A 26,771-nucleotide genomic window follows, 5' to 3' on the forward strand; every position below is an offset into this window, starting at 1 on the left:
GGCCAGTACTACTTAAAGTGGTAAATAAAAAAACTGACAAATGTTTTGCCAGGAAGTCAGATGAAATGGTACTAAGAGCGACACAGTTCAGGGAAAGAGTTGCAAAACTGTTGCTGAGGTAAGAAAGAACTCATAGAGAGCTTCGCCTGCGCTGTGTTCACAGATCAGCAAAAACCTACGAATTTATAAAGGTGACACAGAATGATAGAAATGAACATACACGAAATTTCCAATCCAATTTTCTCACATTAACGAAGGTGGAACTGGGAAATTTGCTTGTTAAATTACAATCAATTGAGTATCAGAATTATTGCAGATAATTTTCTCTCAACTGACCCGTACACATCTATTCCACTCACTCTTTGGTCAATGTGATTTAACTAGATCCTGATCCTGTGCAGTGCTGATCTTTTTTCTCATGAACGAATGAAAAATCTTTTTAAAAATCACATCTCCAGTTTATAAGAGATTTCTAACCTAAAAGAGTCACAACCAGTTAAATAATGGAGTTGTGTGTGTAGTACAGTACACACTGTACAGTATGCTCCTGACCCTTCCATTCAGGACTCCAACTGTCTTTCTAGCTGGCGAACCCCAACATTATAATAATGACAACCTTAGAAACCTCAGCGGCAGCTTGCTACAAAGCTCTCAAAATACCATCTGCCTCAAGTGTACAGCTGTTTCCAGGATCAGCTCTTCATATAGAAACCATCAGTAGCTCAACCACAAATGCTGTCTTCAGGTCTGTTGTTACAGGGAGCCAAGGACCGCCCGTTGTAAGTAAAAGCAGCACTGCTAATTTGTGAATACGAAAGCTATTCTGGTCTCCGGACACCGAGGCCCTGAGAAGGAAGGGTGGACGGAACAGAGAGTTTGAACATGATGACTATCATCTCTGTAGCTGTTCTCTACCACTCATTACAGGGCTGCAATATGAACACGTTTGATACAAAAAATCCCGAAAATGTTCAACCATGGAAAGCTTTATGATTACTGACAAGTTAAACCGCATCTGTCATGTATAGGGCCCGATTTAAACTATCTGTATCGCATGGTCTAAAGTACGTGGCACAAGGGCACAATCTGGGTGCAAAGAAAGGACAATACAAAGGGACTGTATTAAGTCCCTTCATCATAGGTGTATTTTAGGCGTAACACGAATTCAACCAATCTCTGTCATCCCCCATTCCCTTTAAAAGCCAGGTTGCTTGCACCTGGTGCACTTCTATTTCCAAGGCAGATTGGAGAAGCAATTAGTTCCTGCTGAAAGTCATGCAGGAGGAGGAGAAATGTCACTGCAGCAAATGTCGTGGGACATTTAAGCATCAAATCTTATAAGTGTGGTTATAAACTCAACACGGTAAACACAACTTAACTTTTAGCTCTGGAAATAATCAATGAAGTTGCGCTGCTCTTTGTGCATAAATGCACACAGTGTCTCTCTTAATGGAGTCAGACAGCATCTCTGCTCTGCTCTCTGCTATGTGTGTATGTTTTTGAGACACAATGGAGGCCAAAATGTGTCTTGCAACAGACTGAAAGGATTGTTGTTTATTATCAGAAAACTGGCAGCCCTTATGGCCTGTTACCAGTGAGGAGTCAGCAGTCAATGATTGCATAAAGTAGGGGTCGACCAACATTAGTTTTTCAGGACTTATAATGATTATTAGTAGTTAATGAGGCCGATAATCGATATTTGGAACCAATAAGCATTTCATTAAAAATGAAAAATATTTCTGTCAATATGTAGAATTTGGAATGTAACAGACTTCAAAATCAACAAAATATTTCTTTAAATGCCTTTAGCAAATGTTTCATCCAAACTGACATTCAACATCATATACAGCAAGATCCCAGCAACTTTATTTCCTTTTTTTATTAAGTCAAGTGAAAATTTTAATTAAAAAAAAAAGAATAAAAAAAAATTGCTCCCTGAGGTTTTACAAAGTAAAAGTTCCTCCCATGCTGGCACTTTCTTTGCACTTTTTAACTAATTCATTTTATTGGCAATAATTATAATAAAACTCTGATACAGATAATCAGCAAAATGCCAAATATTGGTCCCAATAATCATCCAGGCTGATAATCTGTCGACCCCTAGTATAAAGCAGTCAATTTAACAGGTTTCTCAACAATTATGAATCACCACAACCACAAGAGTGGCGTACAGTCATAATGTGCACACAAAATATTAGGCAGATTGGACCAGTCATTTGCGAGATTAGCCGCAGGCAGACACAAACACACACTCTCACAGAGTTAAGTACATTTGCTGCTCACTTCACAAGTCACAAAGTCAGTGCATCTCAGACAAATGCCACCATCCTATTGGTGCAAAGATGCATGAAAAAACACAGCCCTTAATTTGGGTTTAGAGCCTGGCAGCAGAATTTCACACAACCTGAAGCATCTGCTTAAGTTTTTAAGCAGGCAAACACATGTCTGATTCATTCTGTGCATCCTCAGCAATGTTGCTCAGATTTTTGAACTATTCAAAAGTCTCTAAAAACTTGGCCAAGTGGCCCAGAAAATGTTTCCAAGTCTCACCTGGAAGCGTGGCAGATCCGAGGGCTTGAAGTCGTTGGGTGAGCAGCCACACCAGTCCACAATGTGCTTGTACTGGCATTTGCATCCCAGTTTGCGGTTCCAGTTGGTGAGTCTCAAGTTGTTGTCCACCATGGTCTCACAATGGGCGCTGTTCTCAAGCACGGTGTGGAAAAATGACTGGAGGTGGAGGCAAATACAGAGACAGACAAGTTTATTCACATTTGATTTTTAATCTCAATAAATATCAGCTCTACAGAGAGAATCAGACATCATCAAAATGTAATTATTTACTTTCCACCACTGCTAGAGACATAACTAATCCACTACAAAGTGGATTATATGCTGGTGATGCCTTCCTCTAGGGGACACAAGCACACACATCCTCTGTAACTGTTTCTTGTGTGTTAAGGGTTACTTGAGTGCATGTGTGTGTGTGTGTGTGTGTGTGTGTGTTACCTCAGCTGGCAGCAGTGTGTAGGCGTAGAAGCGCTTCATGCTGCTGACCAGCTTGTCCTGGGAGTTGACCACATAGTCCACAAAGGGCCGGTTGAGAAGGAACCAATCGGAGCCTCCGTCCACCGCGATGCCCTCTGGGATCTTGCGGTCCCCGAGACGCCACATGTGGGTGTCACATTCGTAGAAGAGACGGTCCAGACCCTGTTTACGGATGAAACTGAGAGGACACGCAAACATCCGGTGTTTAGCCGTTTACTCATACTGACATGCTGTTTAAGTGCTTCCACCTGAAACAGATTTACTCAAATACTGTAGAAAAGGCCTATGTTCTGTTTCTCGATAAGTTAATTAGTGAAAACAAGCTCACTATTCAGCCACTGATCAGTGACTGAACCCTAAAATGCCTTTGAAAATATAAATAATGGAGTTTGAGCTGAAAAACAGACTGAAGTTTCAACACTTCCATAAAACAAAATTATAAAAATATTGTTTAAACGCCAAGTCAGATGTAGAAAAGATCAGATATCTTAACAGTGTCTTTTAAGGGTCCAGAGTTTAAGATTTAGGGGGATTTTACAGCATTAAATGGTAAGGACTGAAGACTGCACCAGCTGAAACTTCTCCCAGTTAGAATTCCCTCAGTGTTGGTTGTTCAGGAGGTTTTTACCAGGAGCCACATTATCTGCAGAGGTCTCCCCTCTCCAAACGAATGGTCCAGGTCAATAAATGCAGTAAAAACGCGATATAAAGCCATTTCATGTTACAAATCTCCGACGCTGTTTGTCCTGTCAGAGACAGGCCGCAAGCTGAACACCAGCCAATGTGTGCTCACCTTTTTATCAAATAAGTTAAGATCTAGACTTGCAGGGAGTTCAATTAGGTTTTTGACTTATTTTAAGATCCACTTAACGGCAAAAACTGCAAATTACTTCTAAGATCGACATCAAACTACCACTGCTCTTATTAAACTACTTCCTCATAAGAACAGTAATACTATCTTTACACTTTGTTTTTAAAATCTGCATTTAAGTCAAGACAACTTATTAAAAAAAAAAATAACATCAGGGAAAAAGAAAACCAGAAACCGAAACCGCCATGACGAGATCCTCTCTTACCGTGCGTTGTCTCTGCCATGAGATTTGATGAAGTTCATGTTGCGGTACTTGGAGAGGAAAGCCACCAGCTGGTCATTGGTCCTGTAGGGAGACAACAGCTGTCAATCATCAGCTCAAGACAATCAGCTGCAGATCCGACATCACACTGTGAACTCTGGTTACAGTCAGATGTCACTTTGTTGATTCACAGGGCAGAGATTAAGTGTTTTTAGTGAGTCTAGCTAAGTGGCTGTCTGTGGTGACGTTCATGTCGGTCGATCGCTCCACCACTTAAATCCTGACTGAAATATCTCAGCAACTATTGAGTGGATTGCCATTAAACTTGGTGCAGGCATTTATGTTTGGTAATGCTTTGTATTTTCCATCTGGCACCATCATCAGGTCAAAATTCAAAGTTTGTTGAATAGGTTTGTTACCAAATTCCAGAGGTGGAGGAAGCATTTACTTTATGTACTTAGCAGTACTAATACTGCACTGTAAAAATACTGTTAGAAGTAAAAGTCCCGGATGAAAAATATAACTTAAGTAAAAGTCAGAGTAAATTTTATCAGGAAAATGTACTTAAGGAATTTAAAGAAGAAAATGTCCCCTGTAAGTGTACCATTATACATCATATCATTAGATTCTCATTACTCATGCATGTATGGAAAAGCAGGATCTTACTCTTCTTGTTGGCTGAGAAGAGCTGATTTTGTACCATTTTCTACTTTTAATTTTTATGGAATCTGGAACCATAGACTGTTTTTGCATGAAAAAAGTACTTTGATTAGCAAAATAATGCCAATTAATTTTCTGTAATTCAATTAATTCACTAATCATTTCAGCTGCTGCACTTGTACATTTTCATGTTTTGTTAATTTATTTTGTTAAGTAAATAAAGTTGTCAGATTAATGTAGTGAAGTAAAAAAAGTAAAACATTTCTCTATGTTGTGCAGCAGAAGTACAGTGCTTGAGGAAACATATTCAGTTAACACTGCACAACTGCCACATACAAATATGAATGGTAATATCTAGGGTCGCAACTAATGATTATTTTTAATTTTCAATTAATGTGTTGATTTTTTTCTCAACTAACTGATAAGGTGCTTTTTATCAAATGTCAGAAAATGGCAAATGTTTAGTGTTTTCCATAGCCCAAGATGACATCCTTAAATGTCTTTTTTTGTCCACACCCCAAAGATATTCAGTTTACTGTCATAGTAAGACAAAAATTTCGACTTCCATCACTAAAATGCTGACAATTATTCAATTAATTGTGCAGCTCTATTTCTCAGCAGCCCAACCTCATATTTTGTCAACCTTTACCTCTCAGAATTGAAATAGCTTGAACATTTTGTGCTTTTAAACTCCTCTTTGGAGGACAAAAAACACCAACAGACCAAAAAATCCGTGCGCAATTGACATTCCCAATAGCTGTTTTTTAAACAGTGTTGCAGGAGTGATTTTCCCTTTAATGGATACGTGTTTTAGCAGGATCTGATTAAATATTTGAGAGATACATCACTTTCCTTTAAACAATGCAAAACAGTCTTCCATTTAGGGGAATTAGACTGACTCCACGTGACCCTGTTTGGGACAGCTCGACCAGTTTATTTAGCTTCCTCCTCCGGCTGAAAGCGAACAGTTAAGCTGCAGTGTGTGGCCTGAAGCGGAGGCAACACATTCACACAGCCACTCCCTGCACGTAGTGTGAGCTGCAGGCACACAGCTCGAGCCTGCTGCTGTCCCCATGAGAAGACAGGATAGCAGACAGACAGATCGCCTTGATTACATTTGATTACAGTCGTTAAGACGGACCGCAGGCATGCATGTGTGTGTTTGTGGGCATGTTTGTGTTCATCAGCTCCTCACACACATTTAAATCTAACTGAGGCTGCTAGAACATATAGTCGTATATCGTGAGAGATACTTCTTATTTTGTTTTATTTTCTCCAAATTATGTTCCTTGAAATTGTCATAAAGGAATAATACTCCTATTTTCTTTCTTGCTGAAAGTTTTTTGCCAAATTTGCCAAATTTGAAAAAATTCCTTCAAGGCGCTCTTGAGATACTGCATTCACAAGAATGGAATTTATGTATGGACAGACATATGTACATATGGACAGAGAACCTAAAAATATAATCTCTCTATAATCTACCTTTCACTTAAGAATAAATTGAAAAGGACACAAACGGTTTAATTTCTGTCGAGCAGCTCTATCAAAAGTGTCAAGTGCCTGATCATAAATCAGGCCAAACTCTAAATGTTGGGATTTTTCCTGATATTCCCTCTCTTTATCTCTGTTTAGGCTCACGCACATGTGTGGAGAAACCCATACCTATACATATGATATCACAGCAGGAATTTGCCTTTAGGCACATGTATGAATTATGTCGATCTTATATCTAATCAATAAAGCACAAAAGCCAATACTTTTCCCACTGCTAAAATCAATCTGATTGGTTGTTTGTGTTTCTGTCAGATGGTTGATCCTCTGGAGCGGGCTGCTTTGCTGTTTGACATTTAAAACGTTTGTGTGACCTTCTCTTGACACAGAAATATACAGTGCCTACGAAGACGCACATACACGCGCGCACACACACACGTGCGCACACACACACACACACACACAAACACACACACACACACAAAGCCCCATTGACTCACTCTGTGTGTGTCTCAGTGACGTCACAGTATTGATGCTGATTTGCGAATGCTGTGGATGTGCTATGGATTTTAGCTGGAAGGGTGTTCAAACAGTCACTTTGATGGGAGGACAATGAATGGATTAGTGTGTGTGTGTGTGTGTGTGTGTGTGTGTGTGCGCGCGCGCACGCACGCGCCTATGTGTGTTTGTGTGCATGTGTGTTCCTGCATTTCTATCCTTATGAGGAGCCTTCACACAAATTAAAACATAGAGAACTTAAAATTAGGGATATTCTTTCCATCTTTAAGGAAAGTTTAAAACATTAGTGTTTGGATTTGGTGAACTTAGGGGGAAGAGGCCAGTCTAGAAACACGACTTGAGTTTGAGGTCAAGAATACCACATTCATTTATTTGCAGCCCGCCATAATTAAAATATGTATAATAATATGTCTATATTTTTGGAGCTGGACCGCAAAAATGGATGAGAGGAGCAGCTGTTGCAGGGGCGAGTGAACGTAAACTTTTAGACTCAGTGCAATGAACGGTTAAGTTTCACTTTTACTGCGCTAAGTTTGCACCCAGAGTATGCACTGCGCTCCGAGAATGTTGTGAAATGAACAGGTAGTGAATGTATATATATATACATTCACTACCTGTTCATTTCACAACATTCTCGGAGCGCAGTGCATACTCTGGGTGCAAACTTAGCGCAGTAAAAGTGAAACTTAACCGTTCATTGCACTGAGTCTAAAAGTTTACGTTCACTCGCCCCTGCAACAGCTGCTCCTCTCATCCATTTTTCTGATATCTGATCAGCTCTGTTAGGATTGACAGATCAATTATCCACCATGTGTCTCAAACTTCTCAAACTGCTGCAGAGGAAAGAAAGAACTCATAACTAGTTCCGCCTGTGCTGTGTTCACAGACCCGCAAAACATCCACATTTAGAGAGGGGACACAGAATTGGAAAAAAGGGACACACACACACACAAGGAAAAAATATGGAACGTTTGTTGGGGTTTAGCTTATTAGGGAAGTTTGCTTTGGTTTCGATAATACAATTAAACTGCAGATTTGTTTAAATCCTGTGTTCAGCTTCAAAGCTGTCCAACAATGTAACCAAATTCCTGGAGTTTAAATGATAAGTCAATAAACCATTTGACAGAAAATTAATTGGTTTGAAACTGACATGTTTTAGGTTCTTTACTGTGAGTATTTTTCTCTTTACCACTGTAAAATCAATATTTGAGACATTTGAATATGTCAACTTACATTTTGTTGAATTGAGAAAATAATCTGCAGATTAAATTAAATATTATCTGTCTTTGGTGGCAGAATTTTTATGTACTAATGATTGTAATAAAAATAAATAAATACATGTATTATTTGTTTTTTAACTGAATCCAGTAAAACTGGCTGCACATTAGTCAATAATGGTGCACCACAGTGGGTAATAAATGGGCCAATGGAAGTGTATTGATTTCATTCATTTGTAACTTAATCCAAGTGCTGCTGACAAGAGCTGATTCTTTGCACAAACAATGCATATATAACCGCTTAAATCTAGGAGCTCCGTAGAGGTCAAAGCAAGTTCACACACAGTCATACATTTCCAGAACACCAACAATAAGCTGCAATAGCCTGACTCTTCAGGCTTTCAGGTAAAGACACAACCACCCAGACCTCATCCTGCTGCAAAAATCACATCTCTGACACCGATGAGCCAAACACAACAATGACCTCCACAAACCTCTTTACGTTACCTCTTTTCGTCACTGCTGAAGCTACAGCGAGCGAATCGCCGGTCAATACCTCCACTGATCATAGCCAAGCTCTTTCTTCAAGAGTACAGATCCTCTCAAATCCCCGAGCAGCAAGACAGCCATTAAAAGGGCTCCGCTTCAAAGCTATAGACTGCCAATCCATTCAGAGTCAATGCACTTGAGGTCTATTGGCCACGTAACCTGATCCATAAGACCTTAAACAAACCAAACAAGGCTTTAACGAATCAATGTGCTGTGTGTTTGGATGGAACTTGACGTGATCGATAAATCTCCTGCCGTCTTCTACTGAGATGCAAAACAGGGAACAGCGGGGGATTTTTAACCAAACCTTCATGGATAAGTCTCTTTTAGTGAGACCATTTTGGTTGAAGCACAAATGTAAAACCTGATGAGGGTCATTTTCGTGCTTGGTTAATCTACAATATGGCAACAACTGGTCCTTAGATGTCATTTTAGGTTTTGTTTACGTTATCACTTCAAAATGAAACACGATTATGAACAATGAACATTTGATCTGGACAATTACTTGAAATGAATCAGTAAAATTAATCTAATCCCTACGAGGCGATGCCTCAGCTTTTTGCCTCTTGTAGCTGACCCGGTCTCTCACCTGATGGGGTAGTCTGCAGCACTGAGGTTGATAAAGAAGTCCCAGGACCAGTCGGCCATTTTGAGAAGGTCCTCCATGCTGCGTAGGTACATAGTCAACAGGCTGGCGCCACCCCAGATGGTGGACATCCGCCAGGAAGTCACCCGGACGTTGGGATACTGGCCAGCCAGAGACAGGACCTCTCTGTGAAGGTAGTTGGACCTCTGAGAAGAATGGAACAAGAAGGAAGGTTATAGTATGCTTTAAGGACTTTTTAAAAATCACCATTAAGAAATGTTTTTATATGAACGCTGAATCTAATGACTCCCTGTCATGTGAAAATACTCTTAATACAACCAGTCTCTCTGAGAATCAAATGGCCAAATCAGGATCTTTTGGTTAGGCTGCATTCACACTAAATCAGGCGTTGGGCCATTTGCTGCAAGGTTGTGCCACAGCGTGGGAGAACCACTTACATGGCCATTTGTAGGGGTGGAGACCGACAGGAAGCAAATTTTCCCATCATAGTCACTGAGTATTTGTCCTCAGTAAGTTTGTTTAAGTTGGCTTACAAGATCTGTAGAAATTAATTTGATTATCATTAGATTCTCACTTGTCTCAGTTGGTTTTGATATATAAGAGTCTACCTGGGCTGGCTCACTCTGGTATTCTCTTGATGTTGTTCCCCAAGGTTCCCACAGAACTTGGCAAAAAAGCTTTTAAATATGCTGCCTCCCTCTGCTTGGAATAACCTAAGGGAGCACTTCAAATTGTCTGAGCTGATCACTACTGGGGAATTTAAGTCATTTTTAAACACATATTAATGTGTTCGATTGTTCTGTGTTGCATTTTAACTGGACACTGTGCTCTCTCTTTTTAATGTGTGACAGTTGTATTTGTCTGCTTGTATTTATTGTTGTGGCAGTGTTTTATGCTGCCCTCTAGGCCAGGTTGCTCTTGGAAATGCGATTTTAAATTTCTTTATAAATGATTTAGTTTCAACTTTTTCTTCTTCAGTTACGTTTGCCATCCCCTACGGCACCACCACCGCAGCCTAGATGCACTACTTTCATTCAAAAGAATGGGAGGACTGACGTATTCACGAGAACACCTGATCTGATGTGAATGCAGCCTTAACGTGGTAAGAAATATCCAAATCACCCACATCTCCAGCTTTTACAGCAATTCAAACAGATCTGGTGTTGTGCTCACTGATCACTATTTCCATATATGAAAAAATAATTTTCTCAATATGAGATGAGGACAGTTAATTTGTTCTAACAGATGAGGAGTGACTGACGTGTCACATATTCATCCCATCAGTCTTTGTTTAGTCGACACAGGAGCTTTTAACCATATTGGTTGCTGAGGTGCAAACTTCATGTTTTTAATTACATTAAATTGTCTTTTTTATGAATTGTTATATCTTTAAGTAACCCATACAGTTGAGTCAGTCTCATTCTGATTTGTCGCCAATTTTCTGGAAAGTTTTCTCTCACTATTTCTCTGGCTTAGAAAGATGGCGCCCCCCTTTGTAATCTGGTCTCACCTGGTCTACATGGATGTAGTAGTAGTGCGAGGTGTGGTAGATGGCTTTAAAGAGACGCTGGAACTGACGCGAGGCTCGGCCATGGACGACCAGGACGAAGGCAATCCGCGCCGGCACGAGCTGGGCAGCATCTGAAGGGTCCTCATCCCACTGTACATTCACATTAGCCTTACCTGGACAGAGAGGACAAGGACGTCAGCTTATGAAACAAGCAGCGTTTTACAAAGGGCAGTTATCATGATTTAAATTTAATAATGGTTTTACTGATGCCTTCATGTCCTGTTGGAAACACAGCCCATGTCAGCACTCAGGTGGTGAATGCAGTTTTGTTTCTGCACTTTCCTGAATTCTGACATCTGCAACAAGGTCTGCAGTCAAGAGCTGAAACAATTTATCAATAATTGAAAAGGAAAAAAAACATAAATTGTAAACCATTTAAAAGGTAATTTTTGACAACATAAAAAAACATGAAAACATCACATTGGACTCTGGGAGATTCTAAAGTGCATTCTTCACAATTTTCTGCCTTTTAATTGAATATTGTAAACAATTATTGCAATTTGTGTTTGTCATGCATTTATTAAAACAAATCTGCTCAGCACACATCATTAGTCTCAAATTTGACAAGAAAACAGCAATGCAGACACCACCTGCTGGATTTATGCATCCTGGTCACAGACAACATCACTGTCACACTGTGACCCTCGCTCTCCACTCTGGTTCTCCATCTTCACTTCCGTCGTTCCTGGAAACACTCTGCTGTCTGTGGCCGGCTGAGCTAAATCGGCCTCTTGTATATACAAACCCTCTGACAGCCTAATGCTTTTCCATCATCACGCTCACTCTAAAGATGGCGAGGGTTGAGGCCTGCTTAGCCTAATTAGTGACCCTTGCGGGCTGTGGGGCATGCTGGGATTGGGAGTTGAGGAGAAATGACTGTAATCAGGCGGCTCAGTGGAGCGCTGCTGTGCAGACTGAGGGAGGAAGGAGGAGCTATGTCGTGTATGGATAGGGATGTATACTTATGCCTGCATGAGTATAGATGCACCAAACTTTGTTTCAACAGCTCTTTTATTCTCTTTAACAGACTGAGCATGTCAGTCAAACTCAAACCAAATCATCCTTCCCTGCCGCTTCAGTCTGTGGATATAATGACTAGTGTATCATCAAAGCAACCTATAATCATATAAATTAAACCTCAAACGGCCCCGGGTGGTTCCGAGAGCACGACTACAAGTAAATCATTAGTCAGCCATTCCAAAAATAAGATTACATACTGCTTGTTTAATTGGGGTGTAATTACGCTGGCTGAGTATCATCCTCGCTGTGTCCATCCAGGCTGTAAGTCCCTGAAAATAGAACTGGCAACAAACTGGATGCCTCTTCATGGCTGTGGCACGTGCCGGGTTAAAAATGCTTCTCAAAGGGTAAATTTAGGAAAAAAGAACCTCTTTGACATTTTTCTGCAACCTGCCACTTCAAAGCAGCCGCATGTTCGTCCAATTTCTTCGCTTTCTGTCTTTCGGCGTGTCACCCTTTCATTTGTTGACTGGCTCAATCACCGGCTGTGTTAACATGAAGGGATGAATCAGTGCTTAAATCATAGGTTAAAACATTAAACCAACTATTTACGATAACTCCGTGTGCTCATATTCTGGATTACACCCATAAATATACACTACTTTCACCTGGAAATATGCTCCTCCAGTCTTGGTAAAAATTCAATCTGGCAATAAGGACACAGCCACCAGTCTTTCAGTGTGACTAGGCTTTGTCTGACCTAACCACCATCTTTCCTATAGTATTTTAAAGACGATATCTTCCACAGAAAATAAATGGACCAAAGGTCCAAGGTTTCAACTAACACCCTTTTTCCCGCTGCACAAAAACCCCACTAACACATCTGGCTTTTGTATTTAATGGGAAAGGTTACAACTGACATTCACTCTCAGGTCAAATGACTTGTAGTAGTAGTCTTTACAGGAAGGTTATGTCTAGTAATACAACACTGGGGTGGATATGTTAATTTATGGCCCTTTTCTGGTGCAAAACAATGACACACTAACACAAAATGCCTTCCATCCTCATTAGCACTTTAACATTGTTCAAAAATTTTCTTTCATTTTCACGGGCCTGTTTACTAACCTGTTTTCCCGCACAGGTGATGTGAAACCTGACACACCAGAACAAAACAAAACAAAACCCTGCCATGTACACTGCTCTGGTCTACTGGCAATCAGAAAGGAGTCTATTGCTGATTATAAGTGTGTTTTCCAACATTTAAAAAACAGCCCGTGTGTTAATTTTGGTAGAAAAGGAGTAAGACAATAAATAAGTTTTTGTTGATTTAACAGATAAATATTTTCTTTATTATTATTTAATAATTTGGTCTGCAAAGTAACACATTTACTTAAAGTTCCTCTCCTAGCATTAGTTTAACCCTCAAAAAAATAAATTTATTTACATTTATATTAGGTATTTAAAAGTTTGGTTTTTTTTTAAATGAAGAAAATCACTTCTTGCCCTAAAATGGCTTCAATTATTATGCACGAATCTATGAATACCCTCCAACTCTGCTCATCATTCTCTCTACAAACGTAAAGGTCATATGAGCCTTTAGCTTGACTATGCTATCAAACAGTCAATAATGTGTCGCTATGTTCGATGAACCTTACTCCAGATCGTCAGCTCTGACAAGTTGAAGTTAAAGATAACACTAAATGTTAATGTTAAAACAATGTTTTTTTGCCAGCATTATTACCCTGCCTTGAGCCAACAGAATAATATTCATAACCCTTCCCCTTTTTGACCCCCTTCTCCCCTCTATAATATTCCAGTCCCTAAAGAAGCTGCACAAACTGGATATACGAGGAGAAGTTTGGCTGCTAACAGCTAACTTGAGTAAGTAAGTTTAACCTGAATCTATATGTGGACATTTTACAGGACTTACTTATCTGAAAACTAAAGGACATTATTATTAATACATATGTCTGGAGTAACATAAAGATAAATATTTGTTCCTAAAAAAAATGTGATTTCACAGTCTATACCTTTACTTGGAGACAGGTGTACACCTATACTTAAGTATTTAACAACATCCAACAAGTGTATCATCATCAACTGATCATCAGTCATTAATTAACTTGTGAATTTTCACTGTACAGGTCTTCTGATCTCACCTTCTATGGGGCAGTAGCGAGGCACTTTCTCAGGCATCAGCGCCCTGTCTTTGTGTTTGCAGTAGACCTCCACTATCTGCTGCCGACACTCTCTTGTCTTGGCTCGAGACAGAGCAGAAATGGCTTCCTTCCCATTGATCTCGCACTGTGGCTTGTCTTTCCTCGGCTCCAAACCAGGCGGCAGCAGCGTGTCTGATTTATTTGCCTGGTAGAGCGGAGGATGCTGATTGGACCCCTGAACTGCTGCTGGGATGGTTGGCACCTGAGGGTGAGGTTTATGGACGTGGGTGCGGTTGTGGTTGTGGCCGACCCCTCTGGCCTGGACAGGAGGATACTTGAGGACTTCGTTGGCAGACTTTTCAAGCTGGGCCTTGTCCAGTTTGCGTTTGACGTTTGCGACCGGAACTCGCTGGCGTTGAGATCGAGCTCCCAGGTTGCTGTTGCTGTCAATGGTATCAAAGTCTTTGGGGACCGAGTTCTCATTGTTGTTGCTGTCCAGGCGCAGTTTCTCTTTGGGTCGGTGGGAATGGTAGACATCCTATGAAATAAAAGACTACATGAGTATAAAGTCATTGAAAAGACATCCTGTAATCCTGAAAGTACTTCTTAACCTCTTCAAATAGAAGAAACAAAGTCAAACTTGGTGATATACTGAGATTTCCTGATCCACAAACTTTTATTCTGACAAGATGATGTATGTGGTTTCATGTGTGACTGCCATGAAGTAACAAAATCACAAAGACGCCATTTTCAAAATTAGGATTTTAATTTAAGATTTAGAATGATGAACATTTAAGTCATCCTAGCTACAAGGCTCTATGGATGGAGATGCCAGTCAGCCGTTCCACCATTTTGGTCCAGACTAAAATATCTCAACAACGATTGGACAGATTTCCATAAAATTTTGTACAGACATTCAATTTCCCCTGAGGAGCAACTTTTTATCAGACGTATTCTCAATTATAAGTGGCCAAAACCATCCACTGAACTTAACGCTTCTCTGTCTCATGTATGTAGGGTTTATGTTTATGAGCAGTCCTTGGTCTGCCAGTTTTCCTTTTTGGATGACAAATACATTCATGTTCACGTTCATGTTCATGTTGATACTCTTCTCAAACCACTTCCACAGCAAATGATTTAAGCTCCAGCCTGAAGAAAAACACTAAACACGCAGGTACATGCATAATATCTGTGTAAGTATAAGAGCCCTTTTATTTCTTTTGGACTAAATCACAGAGTTCCCCTTCTGCTTCGCAATAATAGTTCAGGCTGGAAGTCTGGAATGCAGCTCCACCTGCTCAAGAAGGAAATCCAGACGCAACTTTCATATTAGCAGCAGATCAAAGACTAGGTTTATATGAGAGGAGTCCCTCGTATTGATGACACTACAGACATTTATCCACTACGGTGCAATTCCCTTCAGCTCTATGGGTATTATTAGCATCTCTCAGCTCACTGTTTTGGTATTATGGCCAAGGACTTTCCTGTTTTTTCACTCCGATTTGCTCTAATCAAACTCGTTTCCAGCAGGAACTGTTTTGTATAAGCAAGCTCTAATAAACCCACTCTGCTCAGCAACCAGCAGACAAACACAGTTAGAGAGACGCTGGCAAAAACAGTGGCACATTTAGCAGCCAAAGATAGATATTTCCCTAAGGAATTGGTGGAGCAAGCAAGCATGACTATTGGACTGATGTTCATCAGGTGGACACAAACTCTGTCTCTGCTGGATGTGTAACTGGTTTTAAAAAAAAACAGCTCCAAAATGTTTGTTCCACATGATGAAACCAACAGTTTTCATTAGAAGTTTATGTCCCTCTCTTGCTGAAGGCACACAAAATCAAGACCATCACCATGAAAACACCTAAAGCTGGACCAAGAGAACTACCAGAAAAACTACTGAGGACAGTTACCACCATGACCCCTAAACACTGCATCATTCATCCTGACACACTCCTGGAGGACACAGGGACTTTTTTACCTCTTTTTATCCACAAATGTGCATTAATAATTTACAGCTTATTTGTTTTAGTCACTGCCTTACTCACGCAGGTCAGTCATCAAATTCACTTTCTCTTTCTAGGAAAAAAAAAAGAGAGGCAAACACACAAGGGGAGAAAATCTAAAAGCTCGAGTGACCTTTAACCCCTGGGACACAGGCAGCTGTGGCCTTGGCCTCCCAGAGTTAGGTGGTGATGTATATAATTGTGTGTGTGCGTGTGTGTGTGTGTGTGCGTGCATGTGTGTGTGTGCATGTGTGTGGTGTGTGTTTCAGTAGCAAAGCCACATGACCTAAATGGGTATTTTAATCCCACAGATCGCCCTATATCGGTCTTTTCCAGGGATAAAGAATGTCTCTGACACACACACACACACACACACACACACACACACACAAACAATGAGAGTGCCTGTGGGAAGGCAGTAATATCTGCTCTTGCCACCTGCTCCTCAGACAACCTTTCATTATCTCATCTGTAGCCTAATATCAGCCTAAAAACGTGTGTGTGTGTGTGTTTGTGCACATGCGTGTGTGTATTTGTGCACACGCATGTGTGTATTTGTGTAGAGTCTCAGTGAATATTTCCAGCTCTCCTGCATTCATTGTTACTGTAGAAACACAGTAAAAACCAGGAATAAAACCTCCAGTGTACAGAGAAAGATTATAGGCTCACACACACATCAACACACACACTTTGGATCAAATTAACATACCGAGGATTTATCAGTTCTTAGAGTTGTAACAAATATATGATGTTAAAAATAAAAAGTTTGTCTAAAGGGCGACACTAAAGTAACGGTGTTCAGTATGATTCCCCGAAATCTGGTCAGTTAGCTGCAGTCAGTCGTGGACAAAGTATTAAGATCCTTTAAGCTTAGAGTATCAATACAACAGCGGAAAACACTCTATTACAAGTTAAAGTGGTGCATTCCAAATTTCACTTAAGCACAGGCACTAAAGTAAAACGGCAAAGTGTACGTTAGGTACTAACCTAAAAGTACTTGCTGGGCAGAATGCCTCCTACTGGTGCTTAAACACAAAAGCAACATGTTGATATAAAGCTGGAGACCATGTTGCACATTTTAAAGGTACACTATGCAGGATTGTCAGTTTTCTTCTTTTTTGAATTTTTTTTTGACACAAATTGTTTCATTTTTCTCTCTTGGATTTACTTACTAACTCCTCTTTCTGCCTTACTGAGGGAAACTCTGACTTTAAAACAATTTAAAAAATAGAAATAAAATAATATATATAAAATAGAAAAAAATAGAATAAAATAAAATATATATATATATATATATCTGTAGTTTTGTTTGAATCATACAAGAAATTTACAGACATCACCTGGGCTCTAGGAAGTTTCAATGGGCACTTTAGAGACCAAATAAGTAATCAGTTCAGCCCAAATATCTTTCTTATTGGCCTTTAAAAAAAAAAAACATCCATCTCCTATTGACACATTTCTTGTTAGTGGTTTACTTCTTGAAAAAAAAAAAAAAACTCAGAATACTCCAACCTGTAAAAATATCCTTGAGTGATTCTTAAATTTGCAGACAAAATAATACAGACTGCTGTTTCTCTCTACTTTACAAATGCGTTTTTTTCCCAGAAGCCTGTGCATTCCATGGAGACGGACCACAGCTAAAATACCACTGCTTACCTACAAAGACATCACTCCTTTGACACACACACACACACACACACACACACACACACACACACACACACACACTAAGCCTCTCCCCTCCTCAGCAGGTTCTTATTGAAGTCGTCTTCAGACCTCCTGCTGCTTGATGATAAAGGCGACAGAAACGAAACAAGAGAGGCTGTTCCCTCAGGCGCCCGTGGCGAGAGACATTAAAGCAGGAAGAATAGAGAAAAGAGAGAGAGAGAGAGAGAGAGAGAGAGAGAGGGGAAGGGTGGGGAAGAAAGCAGACCTGTTGCTCTGACATCTGTTGGCCATGTTCACAAAGATGCAGATAAGGCCATCATACTGGTGCCAAAAAAATCACGTTAAAGTCCAATACCACCAGTCGGACAAAGCCCTTAATGATGCACATAGGTCCCTTAAAAGCACTCTGGCACACAATCAATCAGTTTTATGGAACATATACACACATCACAAACACTCAACACTACATCACCGCACATTTTCAATCAGTCAAGTCAGTGTGATAAAGCTTTTCCTTCATATACTTTTGGTAGAGTTGCTATGTCTTAAAATAAGTAAATAAAAACTGTCAAATTTATTTTACTCCACAAAATTACGCCACACACACACTTAATGTGGACATATTTTCAATTGCTTGTCTAAAAGTTCAAGATCTTTGGAGCATGCATTTAAGATATTCCCTTCCCTTCCCTTATTCCCCTGCATTTCTGACTAATTACTCAAAAATATTAGAATTAAAGAAATATCAGCTTAAACATCACAAAACAGCAGCTTCAAATCCAACAAACATCTAACTTCCTCACAGTTATCAGTACAGACAGTGAAGCAGGAGATCCACATGCGCTCTCTTGGCAGATAATTAACAAGACGGTTTCTCATCACAAGTAGCTCATAATGAACAGCTGTAAGTGTGTGTGAGTGTGAGACAGAGAGAGAGAAAATACCTTCATATCAAGCAATAAAGAGCTCTTTCACCAGGCTGTATACAGCACCGAGAGGCCCCCGTTATGCATTAATCAAACACTGTCTGTGTGTGTGTGTGTGTGTGTGTGTGTGTGTGTGTGTGTGTGTGTGTGTGTGTTTGTGCTCGGTATACCTGTGGGAATATACAGGGTGGAATTTATTGCTGTTGCCCAATGAAGCCCTTACATTTAGCTTGGCTGAGGTGGAAAAGTTGCTGTATGGATAAAAACAAACTGCGCCAAAGTGCGATGGAAACAAACGAAGTTGTTTCCATCGAAAAATTCATTTTTAAATGTGCTTATTTTGCATTTTGTTTCTATTTGTCTGCAAAAAAAATAGACTCAAATATGAGTGTAGGGAGCCGGAGAGTCTGTAACCATAACTCCACAAAATCCACCCGAAATAGCAATTAAACTATTTTTTGGAAATACATATACATATATCATGATATACAGTATAGTCTCCAGAAGCCTATGATTTCACTTTTTCATATGGTATGGTTTTAGAAAGTAAACAGAAATGGCAATAAATCGTTATATCAAATCGTAAAATACTTGAAAAATTGCAATACTTAAAATTGACAATACCATATTGTCCCAGCCCTCATTATCATATGTTTATTATTCACACATTATATCAATTTTTAATTTTCAAATATCACGTTTATAGTGAATACTGACATATCATATGTGGTGACTACCCTACATAAAACAAACAAGAATACAAGATTTCCATCAAGATTTCCACATAGTTGAGCTTTGACTGGAGCTCTTTTAATCCATGGTAGAGCTAAATAAAACAGACTAATAATTATTTTATTCTATTTCTGCTTAGATTTTAATTTGCTTTTTAAACGCTAAAAAACCCTCTTCGATGACTGGAAAATGCATCGTCACAAAGCCGAAAAAAGACCTGTTTTTCAAAAACCTCACAAAAAAGACTTTTTAGAGATATGCGGTTCTCACAGGACAGCCATGCTACAAACATGCAAAGATCTTATAAAATATGATGCACTGTTGTAGATTTAACTACCCAGCTGTAAACCTACACACACTTAACTGCCAAGTGTGTACTTTTACTTAGTATGTCTTTATGGCAAACTGTCTATTTGAGCACAAATTCACAACAAGATGTCATGACAAACAGATATAGCAGACGAGGTGGAAGCGAAAGACGCCAGGATGTGAATCTATAAGTGACACCTCTATGTAAGGATAAAAACAGATACTGTCTTTTATCAAGCAGGCTCACATATATATGATTCTGCTCATTAACTGAGATAAACACAAGCAAAATGTGAGAGGAGGCACAAGTTTCTTTTGAATGTTTATGTCTTCAAACCATCAAACACATGACTGTATGTGCCAGAAAACAAAAACTGGAAATCTAATGAGGATCACAAAACGGTCAGAATACGCTCATCCCACGACGGAGATGAATTCAAAGTTATAGTCTAAACAAAAAGCTGAAGTGCTGCTAGGACAAAAGGAGAAAAAACTGAGCCAGATGGTCAGAAAGTAAACTAAATGGACTTTCTGAGGGACAGGACAGTGCTGTGAAACCTGGCTGTAGTATCCCCGGCCCCGCAGGACGGATTACAGCAGGGATTTTAGTCATGTATACCAGATTAAGTGAGAATTATCGCAAAGAAACTAGAAAAAAAAAACATAAAGCAGCTTTCTGGTTTTAACATCATAGAGTGTTGTGCTTAATCGCCAATATAGAGAGTGACATGCCAGCAGGGGGTGCTGCACAGAGGGAAACAGCACTACAACAACGCTACATCCTGCCGCTCTGACCTCAGGCAAAACAATAAATCATTAGAAATATCACAAATACAAACGTGAGGAAACATGTGAGTGTATTTCAAAACGAAGACAAGAACTTCAGAGAGCCCTGATGATTACTAAAATTAAGTGGGGGATACAAGTAGATACACTGATATCGGTTTTCGACCAAATTAGTTATTTAGATTATATATATCGGCATATTGGATAATGAGGGGAAAAAAAGAAGTGCATTCCTAGTGCCACATTATCCAGGTTTCCTGTTTCCATTCGTGGTCTAATGAAAATCTTAACAACAATTTTCACTAAACTATTATTACACAAAACATTACCTGATTATTTTCCTTTAAAGGAATTTGTTATGTGCCCTCCTTCATGCCATTTCAATATATGTGTTTTTATATTTTTGGGTTTTATCTGTTGTTTGTTTCCCACTTGCTGTTTTTAATCACCTTTTACATGCTTCTTTCATAAGGTTTTAAATGTGTTTCCTTCCCCCTGTTGTTGTATTTCAATGTTCTGTGCGAAGCACCTTGAATTGCCTTGTTGCTGAAACGTGCTATACAAATAAACTTGCCTTGCCATTGAGTTTTAAAAAAAAAAATTTATATAAAAAAATATATATATATATATATATATATATATATATAGGTTGCCGTTAGAACCACTGTCCTGAATGAGAATCGAGTATCAGTGCCATATGTAGGTGTTTGTTACCTGTACAAACAATTCTTTTTACCATTACTTTGCCACTTCTTCATCAGAAGCATATCAAAAACCAGTGAAAGCCACACAAACAATAATTATCTGAGAGGCTTTTTTTGTTATAAATAACAGGATGCTAAACCATAAACTTATGTTCAGCGCTTGAGGAGTCTGGCTCTGTGCTAAACTGAACGTGACAGCCTTGACCACAAATGAAGAGAGCGTACAACTGAACTGAAGACAGCCAGAACCAGTGATGAAAATCTGGCCGTACGATAGGGGATGCGTTCACTTACTGTTGCATGCATTGAACTGCATTTAAATGGCAATGTGAGGGCTCAGTTATGGAGAAAAAATGAACAAACTATGTTGTCAGTGCCTCTGAATCTTTGAACTGAACTCTGATGACCTGAGCTTAAAGAAATCATTTAAATCAGTAAGTAAGTTCCACCTCTACGAATCCCATCTACTGTTTGATTTTTATCTGTTCTCAAGTGCATTTATGAACTCAGATAATCCACACATAATGACCACGTGAGGACAATATGTCTGAAAAGGTGTTGCTGTTAAGGTTTTCACATTTTCTAAACAGTATCACGGCTAAAAACCCGATCCCAACTCTCACCAAATGTCCTCACTCTCCCAAAAATTTCTCACTGCTTAAGTCTGAAAATGGTCCTCACAGATCTCTCACTCACTCACACACACACACACACACACACACACACACACACACAGTATTTAGGGATTATTGAACAATCTAAACTAGATTAGAAAGTATAAATCCCATCAGAGAAACCTGATCCGAACCAATCCTCTAATCTCATCTGACCTGGCTGTTAGGATGGGAATCAGCTTTGATACACATGTGGTCAGCACTGTATGTGTGTGTGTGTGTGTGTGTGTGTGTGTGTGTGTGTGTGTGTGTGTGTGTGTGTGTGTGTGTGTGTATCTCCTCAAAAGTGTGATGAATGTGGGAGTTGTGCAACTGTGGCACCGTCCACAAGTGCTGTAAACACACTCAACTGGACATCAACAGTCAATACACATGTTGTTATACACGCGCAAGGACACATATACGTACCAACACACACCACACACACACACACACACACACACACACACACACACACACACACACACACACACACACACCTGTAAACACTCCCTTCCTGCAGTCGGGTTGCTGAAAAGCTGAACACTGCTGGTATTTTAATGCATCTGTAATGTGAATGTGTGCGCTGTGGTAGCTGCTGCAGTAAACACACACACACACAGACACAGACACAGACACACACACACACACACACACACACACACACACACACACACACACACACACACACACACACACACTTTCCATTTATTGGAAATAGGATGCTTCTTTCTGTCAATAAACACACACCTGGCCTCCACACCCAGCCATACATACATACACACACACACACACACACATGCATGCACGCACACATGCATACACACACACACACACACACACACACACACACACACACACAGTTTACCACCTTCTCACATGTTTAACTTTCATTAGAATTTCACCCAAAATCAAAAGTCAAGTCATCATCACTGAGTCTCTGAAAAGTAACATTAGTCACATATTGTTGGTTGATTGATTTTTTTAAATCTAATTTTCTTTATGATGGGATACTTCATTAATGAACTCATCATTTGGCATTAGCTCTATTTTTCAAACAGCAGCTAAACTTTAAAGGGCGCCAGCAGAATGATTCAAATCAACTGGGGAGTTTAACTGATCTTCAATGAGCCACAGAGCCACCCTCAGGACCAGTTTACATGCTAAGCTCACTACTGCTAACGCTTTAATATCAGCTAAATCAACAGTATGTGCAACTCTTCATACCACAGAATAAATGTTACATGTTTATATATCTCCTTTTTAATATTTCAGATTACTTTTTGCAGTACTTGTTTTCTTAATTTTGACTGCTATATAGCACAGCACAAAGGCTAATTCCAGGTATCTGAAAACCTATAAACTTGTTTCTAATATCTGAAATGAGTTGAACAAAAGAAAATAATTGCAGGGTTTCCTACACATTCATTTATTTGCGGCAGCCGGCCACGATTAAACATCTGCCGCATCGTATTGATTTTACGGTTTTGGAACCGGACTGTTTATTGGGAGCGCTGTTGGAATATATATAATATTATTGATTGCACCTCATGCTCTCGGAGCACAAAGCATAATCTTGGCCCCAGTGGAGAGCAGCAGAACGCCAGGGGCAGTGAAGGCCTTACTGTTCATTAGGCTTGGGCGGTATCACGGTTTTGCTGCGGTATTTAGATATCCCAAAGGTATGTTTTTCAATATCGTCATGAATACGGTTGCTCCTCTTTCTATCAAACTAATTTCACGTAGTGCACAGCACACACCATCAGAGCTTTTGATCTCTAGAGGTGCAACAGGCAGCTGAGGTAAAAGACACAGCGACACCTAGTGGTGGAGGGAGAAGTTACAGGACTGTAAACAGCTGGTGGCTAGCAACTGCAGAAAGAGACTGTGGGGAATGTCGGCACGTTTGTTACATTCAAATTGATGAATTAAGGATTTATTTTGACCTAATCTGAGCTGGTGATTGTTTTAAAAGTGGATTTACTGACTAGATTACCAGCAAGAGTTTTATTTTGTTTCTGTCAAGTTAGAATCATGTAGGTGATGCAGGCTGACACAAAGACAAGTTTCAACTTTTGCAACAAATTTGAAACTTAATCTGGTCCCAAATTTTTAATTTGGATGATGTGCTACTTTTTGTCCTCAAGGATCATATACTAAATATTTGGGGGATTTTGACTGCTGGTTGGACAAAACAGGGCAGGTTGACATCAAAGATGTCTTTAACGGCTCTGATAGACATTTTGACATATTTTGTTATGTTTTTTGGACAAAAAGAATGTAATCAGCAGAATATTTGATCATGAAAGTAAGTGTCACTTGCAGGCCTTCATTCTTAACTCTACTACCGATAAGAACAGCAAAATCGTCTCCAAGTGCTCAGAGTTGATCGAGTGTACTCAAAACATATACTGAGGTTAAAATGTATCAGCACAGGCAAAAAAAAAAGGCACTTATCGCAAAACAGTCGGACACATTATGGAACGACAGAAGAGGAACAAGGAGAGAAAGGGAAAGTTACATAAAAAAGAGCAGGGATTTCTGGTTTATCCAGAGTTGCTGGCTGAATGTTTTAAGGGTTCAGGTTGTAAAAATAGTCAAATTAAAAGACAAATTTAAAAAAAAAACTGCCACTGTGGTTCTGATTCAACATCAAATCTGGTCTTTGTCATTCTAACACCCTTAACTGAGTAATAAACACACTGATGTTCGTTCCCTGCTAAGCCATGTCTTAATTCATCATTTCTCTCACATTCTTTCTGTGTTTCATCTTATCCTTTTTTTTCTTTCCCTCCGTCTCTCTTCCCCTCCCAAACTTCTCTCCTATAAAAAGTGCTGGCATGTATCTCTACCGTTTTAAAAGCCAATAACTGTCAGGACATAATATTATCACCACTCGCTCACACACACAGTCACACACTCACACACACACACACGGAGGGAAGATCACAGGGCATCCGGTTAACTGTAATGAAAGGACGTAAAAAAAGGGATGCCTGCAATACAGCCCACGTCTCTGCCTCTCTCACACACAGACTCACAGAGTACAGTACATTCATGTCTTCACAGCATGAGAGAACACCTGGATCCCACCGGGTAAAGAAACACACACACACACATAACAGTATTTCCTGAACAGGAAAACACTGAGGAATCTCCAGATCCTGAACATGTGATTAGACTTTAGATGAACGTAGGCCAAATACATATACAGAGTGGGCAAGCTTGACAGGTGAGGGAAAGGATGCATACTGAGCTGAAGAAAGAATTTTAAACTTTGCCTTGGCAGGCAACACAATAATTTTTCCCCCTGTAGATTTGAATTACCATTGTCTTTTTACAAGCTTATATCAGAAGGGAGCAATTTTCATTAATAAAAATGGCTTAATCATTTCCCAGTATCCTGAGGTGTCTGTAGGGTCCCTTAATATCACCAAGAGAAGAGTTTTAATTAAACCCCTAAATCACAAATCTAGGAACATGCTCTCATTTAACAGTTTTATCCCTTACAGTTACTCATTCTGTGCTGTGGTTAATATGAGAAGCTGAAGTGACTGTTGAAATTAATGGATTCATAAAAAATATGTAACGAAAATGACACTCTACAGGCGAGACACTTGCCTGTTGAGTGGAGAAACGTCAAACCAAACTCCGTTAACAAAAACACTATTTATATATTGTTTTGATTTTCTCCAAATTGCCATTTAACGGAGAGCAAGAATTAAGATATTTTAGGACAAAATCAGCTTTACTCTTGCATTCGGCGTGTATATCATCAATAATCGGCTCTTGCTTTAGGAAACATCAATATTTTCCTCTGCTCAAGCTGACTGTTAGCTAGCACGATGGAGTAGAGCAGAAAATTAGGTGAAAACAAACACACTGATTGTGGCTTTGAAGTTCTAATTCTGTTGAAATGGTTTGAGCGACCACCGTCAACTTAATATTGGCTACAACCACCCAGAAAGGCGAGCGAGCTCCATTTTACCTGATGTATTGGTCATTAATCGATACCTTAAATTGGCAGATTTTGACATTAAGTTCGGCCTATCGACACTTCTTGCCATACAAGGGGACGAAAGCGTCCAAATTGTGTTGATGCCAAAACAACAGGCAGCTGCAACCACTCAGTGGCATCTCCTCTGTAGCTACCATGCGGTTTCCCTGAGGGACAAACGCTCATTTCCCAGCCAGTGAAGGAAACACAGGTGTAAAAATCCCAATTAAACTCACACAGGCCAGTTCACCGTTAATACTGAAAATGATAACATTCAAACCTACCGCCTGCAGTTTGTGCCGTACGGGCCGCCTTTCCGAGCAGCGGCGGTGGGTCGCTCTTCTTCTGCAGCCCCCTCCGAGGGTGCTCCCAGTCGGCTTTGTTAACCCCCCCGGCTCGGTCCTCTCTCTTCTCCCGGCTTCTGGCGCCTCCGTCCCCGCCGGTAGAGTCCAGGCTGCTGAAGTTCCACACGATGAGAGTCTGGACCAGCAGGACGGCCAGAGCGGCGACCAGCAGGGCGGACTTGGAGCGCCGGGCCAGCCTGCGGGCACACGGGTTACCGTTCATCTTTCTCCTCCTCCTCCCTCTGGCTCAAGCTGAGAGCCCCATCCGCTAAACGCCGACAGCGGGGTGTGAATGCTCCCCTACGCGGCCTGAGAGAGGCTACTGGCAGGCAGAGAGAGGAGGAGGAGGAGGAGGAGGGGGAGGGAGGGAGGAGGGAATTTGGCAAAGGCTTGAAATGAGGAGAGAGGTTTAGAGGCGGCAGACAGGACACGGAGGCCCTCATGTGGCCGTTAACGAGTCAACAGTTTAGTCAAAGCATTTATTTTGTCATTTAGAGCAAATGACGTCGCTGCAGTTTGTGAACCAGTGAAGAGGAGCAGCATCAGGAGTCCCTGCCAGGGCCGGAGACAGCGTTTCTACGGCCCCGGGCTGCATGTTTTCACCTCCAGTAAACAGCATACAAAAAATGATAATAATATTAGTGGGGTACAGCATCTCTTTTACACCAGATGCAGCTTTAAGTATGTCACACACACACACACACACACACACACGCACACACACACACATATAAAATTAACAAGAATTTTAAAAACAAATGTAAGATCAAATACAATAAAACCAAATGTTTCCTTT

General features: G+C 40.1%; 1 protein-coding gene across 1 annotated transcript; it reads right to left on the reverse strand.

Annotated features, from left to right (window-relative positions):
- Positions 1 to 818: 818 nt before the first annotated feature.
- Positions 819 to 26,282, reverse strand: LOC121956206 (xylosyltransferase 1-like). Its single transcript, XM_042504341.1, is given in 9 exon segments — positions 819 to 845; positions 2,551 to 2,727; positions 3,007 to 3,223; positions 4,122 to 4,202; positions 9,144 to 9,346; positions 10,672 to 10,844; positions 13,851 to 14,388; positions 25,916 to 25,936; positions 25,938 to 26,282. Coding segments are annotated over 9 exon segments (1,698 nt in total). The 5' UTR covers positions 26,199 to 26,282.
- Between the last annotated feature and the right edge of the window lie 489 nt (positions 26,283 to 26,771).

Source organism: Plectropomus leopardus, chromosome 17 (genome assembly GCF_008729295.1).
Source record: "Plectropomus leopardus isolate mb chromosome 17, YSFRI_Pleo_2.0, whole genome shotgun sequence".
In the NCBI taxonomy this organism is placed as follows: Eukaryota; Metazoa; Chordata; class Actinopteri; order Perciformes; family Serranidae; genus Plectropomus; species Plectropomus leopardus.